This window comes from Nicotiana tabacum, chromosome 4 (genome assembly GCF_000715075.1).
Source record: "Nicotiana tabacum cultivar K326 chromosome 4, ASM71507v2, whole genome shotgun sequence".
Lineage (NCBI taxonomy): Eukaryota > Viridiplantae > Streptophyta > Magnoliopsida > Solanales > Solanaceae > Nicotiana > Nicotiana tabacum.
This window is the reverse complement of record NC_134083.1, coordinates 71,941,696-71,954,274: the sequence shown is the minus strand read 5'-3', so window position 1 is coordinate 71,954,274 and position 12,579 is coordinate 71,941,696. Positions and strand designations below refer to the sequence as shown.

The window sequence follows — 12,579 nt, the reverse complement described above, 5'->3', positions numbered from 1 at the left end:
GGGTTGGATTACGATTCCAAAAGTTGGAGTAGGTCTGTATTGTCAATTATGACTTGCCTGCAAAATTTGAGGTCAATCAGACTTGATTTGATAGGTTCCGGCGTCGGACGTAGAAGTTTGTAGTTTTAAAGTTTATTAGGCTTGAATCGATGTGTGATTTGTATTTTTAGCATTGTTTGATGTTATTTAAGGGCTCGACTAAATTTGTATGATGTTTTAGGACTTGATGTTATGTTTGGTTGAGGTCCCGAGGGCCTCGGGTGGATACCGGATCAAAAAAGGGACTTGGTGCATGGCTGAAGCAGGACTCTGCTGGTGTAACTGTACTTGCGGAGCTTTGATCGCAAGTGAGAGATCATAGGTGCGGGTCGTGTTGCGTAGATGCAAAGGTTTGGACTAGGGGCTGTGGAGCGTAGATGCAGAGGTTGTTCCGCAGATGCGGACTCGCACGTGTGCTTGGAGGGTCGCAGAAGTGGACGCTGTAGTTTGTGGCTGGTACGCAGAAGTGGGTTTTGTTGTGCAGAAGCATGACCGGAGAAGTGGGGATATGACCGCAGAAGTGGTTGGGCAGCTTAGTGGCCTCTGCAGATGCGAGATCTGGACCTCAAAAGCGGTGCTGCAGAAGCGGCTAATGTGATCACATAAGCGAGAAAGCTGGACAAACACTTAAATGCAAGGGTTCATGATATTTGCTCACTTTAGACATTTTGAGCTCGGGTTTGGCGATTTCTTGAGAGTATTTCCGATAGATCTCTTGAGGTAAGTCCATTATGCTTATTTTTGATCAATAATCTTGTTTCCCAATTGACTTTCCCACCTAGATTGTGTGTTTTAGGTGGAATGTGGGAGTTTGAGGTTAGGGATTTGGAGAGTTTGATTTGAGAAATTGAGTGGCGATTTGGTGTCAGTATTAGGTAATTTTGGTATGGGTGAACTCGTGGTCAAATGGGTATTCGTATTTTGTGACTTTTACCCGATTATGAGATGTGGACCCGGGTCGACATTTTGGGGTGATTTTTCAATTTTTTGGGTCATTCGAAGTCGGAAAATAGAGAGAAAGTTATCCTTATTGATTGATTGAGCGAGATTTGAGGTAACTGACTTGTCTAATCTTGTGTGAGGAAAATCCCCTAACGATTTGGTACTGTTGTAACAATTTGTGATATGAGAGCGCCGTGTACGTGAGGTGACGAGTGCGTACACAGACTGAATATGAAAAATTCAGTTCTTGTTTATTTGTCATCTTTTGAATTTCCTTAACTGAGTTGTCTTGTTTTAAAATATATTAACTGAGTTGCTTTAGGATATGTAGTGATCATGTTTAGCCTAGTTTCGCATGTCTATGCGCCTTAACTCTTACTTGCAATTTGTGCAACATGCTTAGTTGAATTACCTATTTTCCCTTATTTGAATTAAATCTTTAACTGTAAGATTCTTGCTGAAAATTTGTGTTTCCTTCGATTACCTGCTGCATATTTACTTAGGCTTACCTAGTCTTAGAGATTAGGTGCCATCACGGCATCCTAAGAGGGTAAAATGGGGTCGTGACAGGTTGGTTTGGGTTTGGAAGGGTTAGGGTTGAAATCGGAACACTTGGTTCCATAATAGTGGCCTAAGATGGCCAAGTTTGACTTGAGTCATTATTTTGAGTAAACAACCTCGGAATCGGAATTTAATGGTTCCAATAGGTTCGTATGATGATTTTAAACTTTGTCACGATCCAAAAATCCATCATAGGCGTCGTGATGGCACCTTGTCTTTAAGACTAGGTAAGCCGATTACTAACAAAGATTAAGACCATTTTATCAATGATAATTTGAAACAGATTCTAATATGAATGCCGAAACAAAAACGTAATAAGCCTCTGTGGCAACAATCATAACAACCTCCCAAGATTTGGTAATACAGAGTCATGAACTCTAGAAAAATACATGGAATGATCTCAAAGATCGAAATACAATATTGTTTAAATGACAAACTGACAGTACAATGTAAGGAAAGGACACCAAGGGACTGCAATGACCAAGCAGTTCTACCTTAAATCCTCGTGATCAACAAGCTAACTCTGCTGGAGTCTGATATCTCCAATACCTGGCTCTGCACAAAAATGTGCAGAAGAGTAGTATGAGTACACCACGGTCGGTACCAGTAAGTATCAAGACTAACCTCGGTGGAGTAGTGACGAGGTATAAGTCAAGACACCCACTAGATAAAATAACCTGTGCAGCATAGAAGTATAAAGCTAATAATGGAAAGCAGGAATCAGTAAATGGAAACAAGAATGAACATATGATATGAATAGTAAAGCAATAAGATCACTGTGAAAGTACCGTTTAAACCAAATAAGGAACACAAATGACAACAAATTAATCAAGCCATTCTACCACAAGTTTCAGTCACAACCCCAATTTTTCTCTGTAGGATGTCATGATGGCACCTAGTCTCTAAGACTAGGTAAGCCTGACATACACACAGAATATAACTAAGATAAAGATAAATCTTTCAAATTAACCAACAACTATAATAAAAAGGACTCAGCAGCTCAATAGTACAAAACTCCCAAGATCCGCTAATACCAAGTCATAAGCTCTACAAGAGTATATTGAAAATCCATGTACAACAATATCAATAAAAAAGGGGAAATGAAATAGAACTAGGTAAAAGGTGACTCTGTGGCCTGCGGACGCCGGCAAGTATACCATGAAGTCTCCAAATCTGAGCCCGACTCACTGGTGCCTAGGCCGGTAAGAGGTACCTAGATCTGCACAAAAAGATGTGCAGAAGCTTAGAATGAGTACACCACAATAGTACCCAGTAAGTATCAAGTCTAACCTCGGTAGAGTAGTGACGAGGTCAGGTCAAGACCCTACCGGAATAAATAGAAAACTGAACAGGTATATGACAGTATGATAATGAAAGAAACAATGGAAATACTACACAATGAAGAAATATCACAAGAATAGCTACACTGTGTTGAAAGCCAATTTTAACCCTCCTTTTTAAAATTAATTTACTTATACATAATAATTTACAATAAATATTTTAAAAGTATTTTCTATTAATCAATACCTATTTCTACAAATTAATTATGTATTGTTTTTTAAATTAATACTTACTATTTTAAGATTATTATAATAAACTTTATATACATCACATAGGCTTTATAATTAATTTGACTAATTACTCTTTAATTTCTAGTTAATTAGACTACTATGTTAATAATTTAAAAATAATTCTATAATTCAAAAAATGAAATATTTATAAAAATAATGATTAAAATAGTTATTAATGTATATAATAATTATAATTTTACTGTATTTTATTTAAAATGATAAAGCTTATTTAATTTAAATATAAAAGGGATCAAAAGAGGCTAAAGACTATAATTGCAGTTCTCTATCAAAGACTAATTGGTCAGTCTTTAAAATAAAATGAGCCCAATACCCAACCCCAATCCGAAAATACCTAATCCAAACAATCCCTCCCTTTCCACTTTGGCAATCCATGCCATTACGTTTGAGCCAATCACAACACACCACGTCACTTTCCCATCTCCTCACCAAAAGAAACACAACCCATCCTACTCATTGATTCATATCATCAACGGACCAAGATTAATCCCGTTTTCCATTTTTATTTTTGAAAGACCTTCTTGTTTATCTCCTCCATTGGATCACGAGAATCCAACGGCCATCAAATTTTCTCCATAAATCATTTTTAAAAGCCTAACTCTTAAAGTAATCGTAGTCATTGGATCATTTCGGCCCCCCCTTCGTCTCTCATTCTTAACTCCAGAGACAAATCAATCATCCCAAACCCTAATCGTTTCATCTAAGACCCAGCCACCTCGTTTTCTGCTTTTCTTCTCTTTTCTACTCATTTCTCCCAACCTCTCCTGAATATCAATCAACAGACCTTGCAGAAATTCGTGCCAGGTCATGAGATTTCTCAGCAAATCATCTCTCATGCTTCCCTATCCGTGAATCTCGCTGATATTTCCTTCTTTATTAATCAAATCTAAAACACCATACATGGCCAATAAAATTGAAGCACTCATTTCATTTTCGTGCTTTCAAATCCAACTTGCAAAATCATCCGCTTTGCCCCTAGGTTTGTGAGGCCTGTGATTCACTTTCCAGTTTCACTGATTAGATTCAAAACCCCTCAAATATGAAACCCTATCTTGAAGATGTAACTTCAAATCACTTAAATCCTCTCTCGCTCCGTCAAATCGGAGCATGCATGGAGTTTTTCAGAGGATTCATTATGAGGATTCTTTACCCAGAGGTCAAACGCAGTGATCTCTTTGCTTTAAGTATTGGCCTATGTACTTCTGCCTTCAACAATCGATCTCTCTCTCCTCAGGTAAAAATGCTCATTGTTTTCCCCTCTACTCTTCTTTGATTTCACTCAGTTTGCTCACATCATCAGCTCATCGTCCTCTTCCACTATCAAATTTGAATTTTGCTGAACCCTAGAGGCATTGAATGCCTCTATAAAAGGAGCCTTTCATTTTCTCACCTAACAGAGGATACCTAACAAAAACACAAAAAGCAATATTAAGATTTCATAAAAGTTTAGGCTCTTTACTAATTTTTGGTTTCTTTCCATTGATGAGTGCTTTCACTGCTCAAGCTTGAAGCTTTGGGTCCTATGGCAATTAGAAAGAATATCTGTTTGGTCTGTTACTAGAGTTGGTTGATTTCACCTTCTTTCCCACTTTGTACCCTCTTCCCCAGTTTTCTTTTACTTTCCAAAAAGGCAAGTTGTACAAGCCCATGTAGTTATATGAAGTAGTCATGTACTCTTTGTATCTACAGAAAACCTGACTAAACATGCTCTGGTCACAGCCGACAGCCCGGGGCAATCGGGGGAGAAGGACGATACCAAGAATGATGAGCACGTGGCTAGGATGGCCCAGGAAATGGAGTCTCTAATGGAGGAAGTACAGAATATCAGGGAACTAGCACATCTGGCCGTGACAACGCTTCCTCAACCACCTCGTTTTCCTTCTCTAGATTCAATTCCTGATCACTTCCCTTCCACATCATGCCAAAACAACAACACCCCAACTTCAGTTCTTACTACTCAAGCCATAGCTCCAGTAACCCCAGCAAACCCAACAAATCCCCCTATCCACACTCACTAAGTATCACAGTACGTCCAGACACCACAATACCCGCCTATCACCACCAATGAAACTCATACCCCTCCTCATGACGAAGTCACTTACTAGTACATACCTGTGGCTCATACCGCCGTTAATAAGCGATATGTGCCCCCTGTATATGCCACTTCTGAACATACCTTTACAGCTCCTATCACGGTCAGGGTGCCTTATGAGATTGACCAATAAATCGAGATGGTGAATGAAGCCAGGCGTAAGGAAGAAGAGTTAGTATTTGAGAAGCTACAAATCTTGAGAAAACAAATGGAAAACCTCCAAGTTTTCATAGGAAGTGAAATTTTAGACTACGAGGATCTATGTATCCATCCGGATATGGATATGCCAGCAGGGTATAAGCCTCCAAAGTTTTATATCTTTGATGGGATGGGTGATCCCCATGTGCATTTGAGGGTATATTGAGACAAGTAAGTCAGAGTGGGGAGGAATGAGAAGCTAAGAATGAAGTTATTTAAAAGGAGTCTAACGGGGGAAGCGCTCACCTGATATACTCGATAGGATCCACGAAATTGGAGAACTTGGCAAGATATGGCAGAAGATTTCATGAATCGCTTTTGATTCAACACAGAGACCACTACCGATAGGTTCGCACTGGTGAACCTGCAGAAAACACCATCTGAGTCATTCTAAGAATATACACGTCGGTGGAGTTCAGAGGCTGCCAGGGCGCAACCTTCACTGGAAGACAGTGAATTAACCAAGTATTTCATCAGATCTTGGGAAGGGATATACTTTGAAAAGATTATGGGAATGATGAAACAGAAATTCCCCAAGCTGGTCAAGATGGGAGCACTGCAAAAGGCCCGCAAGGCCATCCAAACATGGTTAATTGGCAAGGAAAAGAAGAAGAATGAGGAGGTCTCAGCATTCGTCCCTTACTATCAACCCAACCCACATTATGGAAACATTTCCTATTCACAAAAATATCATTCACCACCACCCATTTATGCTCCATTCTATAACACCCAGCCATATAATCATCCCCAACCACAATACAACCCTCCTCGAGCCAAAAACAACCTGAACCCACAACGACCATATGCTCATGTCCAAACCAATACACACAATTATACCCTAATTGCTGAGCCTCTGGCCCAATTGTTTGAGAGATTCAGTAGAGAAGGATTGATACATCTAATTGAAGGATGGATTACTAAAAGGTGCATGTACCATTTCAATGTACCTGGGCATGATACTGAAGATTGTTTTAAACTGAAAAAAGGAGATTGAAACATTGATCAAGAATGGTGCCATTCAGTGCACTCAAGCGCCACCCAATGTGAATCGCAATACGCTGCTAAATCACTGAAATTAGGAGGTCAACATGATCACATTGGACGAAGAATATGACCTAAAGGGAACGATTGTCACTATAGGAAATGCAGAAGCTGCCAGGATCCCTCCTCAAAGGGCTTTAATGATTACAGTACAAGTGAGACCTACAGTGACAGTTCAGACTTATCAGGGACAACCTGTCATGGCTATAGGGGACGAAGAGAGTTAGGAATACAAAATCATCCTATGGACGTACCAGTAGAAGGGGAAGGCCAAAATGATAGACTCTTCCGCAGCCCATGGTATGACTATGTCTGGGAGATGCTACCCTCTTTAAGATGCTAATCGAGGGAACTTGGAAAGAGACAAAATTTAAAGAAGGAACACAATAAGCCCATAATGCCAAGTTCTGGAAGAGAATGTTGACCAAAGAGTATCCCATGGAGGAGCAGCTGAAGAAAACTCTAGCATAGATATCAGTCATAGATTTATTAATGAGCTTTGACAGTCAAAATGATGCCCTATTAAAAGTACTAAGTGGTGTAAGTGTAATAAGCAACACCACCAGTGAGGCGCTGGTCGCGACAATTGGGAAAATGGTTGGAGAAAATATGATCACTTTCAAAAAGATGATCTTCTTGTTGAAGGCACAAGTCATAACAAAGCTCTTCATATCACTGTCAAATGTGGGGTCAAAATGGTATCCCGAGTGCTGGTCGATGGAGTGTCAGGAGTCAACATTTATCCTCTCTCTACCCTACAGGAGTTAAGGATTCATTTGAGGGAAGTTAAGGAAAGCCACGTGAGGGTGAGGGCCTTTGATGGTTCGCAGAAAGATGTTATTGGAGTAATTTATTTGGCCTTGCAGATCGGGCTGGTAGAATTTCCCATATTATTTCAAGTAAGGGATATCCCTTATTCCTACAACTTGCTACTGGAAAGGCCCTGGATACACATGGCATGGGCCGTCCCATCCACTTTACACCAATGCATGAAATTTGAGTGGGGATGTCAGGATATCGTGGTCCACGGTTAGTGGGATCACTCCGCTTATTTGGAGCATGTTGTTCCATTCATTGAAGGGCTAGACGAAGTTGCTTTCCATGTAGTGGAAATCAAGTAGACTACCAAAATGGATGAAACTAAACAAAACTTGGGAGTACATATGTCGTATAGATCTAAGATGGCTATAAGGGAGATGATGATATATGTATACATGCCAGGAACAGGGCTGGGATCCAGGTCGGACGGGATCACAGAGCTAATTGTACCTAATGGGAATAAAGGAAGGGCCGACACTAGATATCAGCCTCCGGTAGGGGATCTCATACCAGTTGCTCGGGGAAAAAGGTTTTTGTGTCAAAGCATGTTTCATGTCCGAGTAAGAGTTCAGTACCAGAATATGATCTCAGCGACTAGATGGGAAAGCTGTCTGTGAGTATGATCAAAGAATGTTATGAAGGGACTAGCATCAAGACACTGACTATCAAGGATGCCGAACCAGGGGAAGAGCTGCGGAATTGGACCACCGGTCCATCTTTTGTTCGTTGCGAGTCTTGGTAGTATGGAACTGTAAAAGTTTTCTTTTGAAAAGTGCACGGTCAATTGAGGTATGCACCATGTCTGTACCTTTTTGTCATTTGCCTCTTTTGAACGCTTAAGACGTTCTTTTTTTGATGAAATAAAAATAATCATTTTCTCAAAATATTGCAATTTTATTTACCGCTTCATTTATACTTAGCTTTTCTTTTCAGTAATCAAAATGCTAAAAACTCGCGTTCTGCGATTGTGACATGTAATGAAACCGCTGAGCACAATGAGCCAGTTTATGAGGACTATGACGAGTGTTTGATGCTAGAAAATCTCCTGCAAGATATCGAATAACTGGAGAGTTAGAAAAATCCAAACCTCGAAGAAAGGAAGTGGTCAACCTTGGAAGTGAAGAGGACGTGAAAGAAACCAAAATCAGCATTCATGTAGAAGCCGAGCTGAAGGAAAATTTGTTGAGCTCCTCTGACTATACATTTATGTGTTCGCATGGTCGTATGATGACATGTCAGGATTAACCACCGATATTTTCTCGCATCGACTGCCCACCGATCCTACCAGACCGCCGGTCAAACAGAAACCTAGAAAGTTCAAACTTGATTTATGTCTGAGGATAAAGGAAGAAGTGAACAAGCACATATAGGTGAATGTGATAAAGGTAACCAATTATCCCAGCTGGTTGGAAAATATCATCCCAATACCCAACAAAGACAGAAAGAACAGAATATGCGTAGATTATCGAGATCTCAATAAAGCTAGTCCAAAGTACGATTTCTCTCTGCCAAATATCCATATCCTTATCAGCAATTGCGCGAAGTATGAACTGCAATCGTTTATGGCTTGTTTCGCTGAGTACCACCAAATTTTGATGCATGAGGAAGATACAGAGAAGACAGCCTTTACCTTATATTGGGGAGTTTACTGCTATAGAGTCATGTCATTCGATCTCAAGAACTCTGGTGCCACCTACATGAGGGCCATGACGACCATTTTTCACGAATGATTCATAAGGATATTGAAGTTTATGTGGATTAAGTCATCATAAAGTCTCGAAAGAGTTCAGAGCACTTGGATGATTCGAGAAACATTTTCGAACGCGTGCGAAGGTACAATTTGAAATTGAACCTGGCGAGGTGCACGTTCGGAGTCCCCGATGGAAAAATGTTGGTCTTCATTGTAAGTAGGAAGGGGATAGAACTGGACCCATCAAAAATCAAGGCCATTTAGGAATCGCCACCACCGAAGAGTAAGAAAGATGTAATGATTTTCCAAGGTAGACTAAATTACATCAGTCGCTTCATATCCCAGTCCACGGTAATCAGTGAACCCATTTTCAAGTTGTTGAAAAAGGATGCTACCACAAAATGGACAGAAGAGTGCCAGAAAGCCTTTAATAGAATCAAAGAATATCTGCCAAATCCACCAGTATTGGTTCCCCCGAACCCAGGAAGCCAAAGTTACTATGTTTGTTACTCTCGGATAATGCCTTCGGTTGCATGTTGGGACAGCATGATGAAACTGGGAGAAAGGAGTAGGCCATCTACTACTTAAGTAAGAAGTTCACATCATGCGAAGCCAAATATACTCTGATAGAATGCACTTGTTGCACTCTGAGTTGCACTACAAAAAACACCGGAATTAGCTACGAACATCGTCGCTAATCTGTCGCTAAAACACTCCTAGCTAGCAGAATCTCTTGATAATTCATAGCTATTCCGTCGCTAAAAAGGATTAATGACAGATTTTACTATTTAGCTCCAGAATTTGTCCGTTGCTAAAACCTGATATTTTAGTAGTGTTGGATTTCCTAGAAACTAAGGCATTATATGTCAGCATAAACTACCCATATGATATCTCAGTTCGACCCGCTCAAGTACATCTTCTAGAAGCCGATGCCTACTGAAAAGCTAGCTAAATGGCAAATTCTCCTCAGGACATCGTGTACATAACTCAGAAGGATATCAAAGGGCAAGCTTTAGCTTACCATCTCGCATAAATTCCGGTGGATGGGGATTACGAGCCACTTACTTTGTATTTTCCTGATGAAGAAGTATTCTTTAGTGGAGAATATTACAAAATCGTACCCCGGATGGAGAATGTTTTTCGGTGGAGCCGCAAACCTAAAAGGAGTCAGAATCTGGACAGTATTATCCAACATCGGCAAAGATAAGATTCCCATGTACCAATAATATGGCTGAATACAAAGCGTGCATCCTTGGGATCAAAATTGCAGTCGACATGAACGTCAACGAACTCTTGGTCATAGGGGATTCTGATTTATTGATACAACAAGTCCAAGGGAAATGGTCCACCAAGAATGTCAATATACTTCTATACTTGCACTGCGTGAAGGAGTTATGCAAGGAGTTCGCAATGATTGAGTTCAAGAACGTCCCCAAGATTCAAAACAATTTCGTTGATGCCCTTGCAACTCTACCATCTATGATTCAGCATCCAGGCAAGAACTACATCGACCCTATCAAGGTAGAGATCATGGATCAACATGCCTATTGCTTCCATGTAGATGAAGAACCAGATGGTAAACCATGGTATCATGACATCAGGAATTTCCTCGCAACCAGAGAATACCCGGAGAATGCTACTAATGGTCAAAAGCTAGCCCTTAGGAGGTTGGCAAACCATTTTTTCCTCAACGGGGAAGTCCTGTACAGGAGGACCCCAGAATTAGGTTTTTTAAGAAATGTAGACATTGCCGAGGCAACTAGGTTATTGGAGGAAATACATGCAGGAACGTGCAGGCCCCACATGAATGGGTTCACATTAGCCAAGAAGATCTTGAGAGCTGGATACTTTTGGATGAATATTGAAAGTGATATTCAATATTCAATATTCTTAGAAGATCCGAGTTCCGCCGAATAATTTGAACGTAATGGGTTTGCTCACCTCTTGGGGTATGGACGTGATTAAATCTATAGAGCGTTCCGCATTAAAGGGGCATCGATTTTTCTTGGTAGATATCGATTATTTCACTAAATAGTTCGAAACATCTACTTACAAGGCCATCACAAAGAAGGTAGTGGAATATTTTGTCCGGAACAACATCGTCTGCATATTTGGAATACCGGAGTGTATCATCAATGGCAATGTCGCTAACCTCAACAGCGACCCCATGAGAGAAATCTGTGAGAAGTTCAGAATCGTCCACCGCAATTCCACAGCTTACAGACCATAAATGAATGGGGCAGTCGAGGCAGCTAACAAGAATATCAAGCGGATTCTACGAAAGATAGTGGACAATCATAGGCAATGTAATGAGAAACTATCTTTCGCCTTACTGGGTTATCGAACCACCATGCGAACATCCACTAGGGCAACACCGTATATGTTGGTATATGGCATTGAAGTTGTGATACCCGCAAAGGTTGAAATACCATATTTAAGAGTCATTCAAGAGGCAAACTTGGACGACGCAGAGTGGATATGGGTAAGACAGGAGCAACTCATGCTCATCAATGAGAAGAGAATGGATGCAGTATGTCATGTGCATCTATATCAGAACAGGATGGCCAGTGCATTTCATAAGAGAGTGAAGCCTCGCCAGTTCGCACCGAGGCAGTTGGTTTTGAAGAAAATCTTTCCCCACCAAGAGGAAGCCAAAGGAATGTTTGCACCAAACTGGCAAGGTCCTTACGTGGTTCACCAAGTTCTATTGGGTGGAGCGCTAATCTTGGTAGAAATGGATGGAAGAATCAACACGAACCTCATCAACTCAGACGCAATCAAAATATACTTTGGTTGAAGATAAATATAGTTTAGTTTTTGACCTGACTTCCCATGGAGGGATACGTAAGCAACCCACGTAGGGTTTGGTTTCTCTCCCCCCCCCCCTTTTTTTCTTGTAATAGAAAAACCAAATATCACTTTGTATGTTGCATACGAAATACGCCGACTTAATTTCCCTAGAATGAAATACGTAGGTAATCCTCACCGGATTCAGTCATATTTTGTAATTGAACTACGTCCTGGCCTGATTCCAATTGGATACATAGGCAGTATGAATCTGAATCGACCGTTTCATTCTTAATCTCATAATTTTGCATTTGTTGTAATCGAACTATATCATGATCTGATTATATTTGGATACGTAGGCTGCCTGAGTCAAGCTCGGTCATCTTCATCATATTTTATCATAATCCACGAACTATGTTCAGACATGATTCCATTTTGGATACGTAGGCAACCTGAAAGTGTTCGGTCATAACCTTACGAAAACCTTTGTAATGCATTAGTTTGAATTAGGATGCATTCGCAACGGCAAGCAACCATGTCAAAAGCATCACGGAAGATCGACATCAGTAGGACAAAGTTTTCAAGAAGATACACATGCGTGTGGAGAACGTTTTGTAACATGTCACAATTCGGAACGACGGTATTTTCCTTAAAAACAAAATATTTTATAAATGTTTTCTAAAAAATACAGTAATCTATTCCACCTACTGAACTTCACAGCGTAACCATATCAAAGGCCGGGGGAAACCAACAATGTTGTTTTTTCTTTGAGTGTAGGGTCAACAGGAAGCATTAAGATCACACCGGGGAAAATGACGGAT

General features: G+C 40.4%; 1 protein-coding gene across 1 annotated transcript; it reads left to right on the top strand.

Annotated features, from left to right (window-relative positions):
* Positions 1–10,198: 10,198 nt before the first annotated feature.
* LOC107789831 (uncharacterized) lies at positions 10,199–10,888 on the top strand. Its single transcript, XM_016611698.2, has one exon. The coding sequence runs from the start codon at positions 10,199–10,201 to the stop codon at positions 10,886–10,888; it is 690 nt and encodes a 229-aa protein (XP_016467184.2).
* The last annotated feature ends 1,691 nt before the right edge of the window (positions 10,889–12,579 follow it).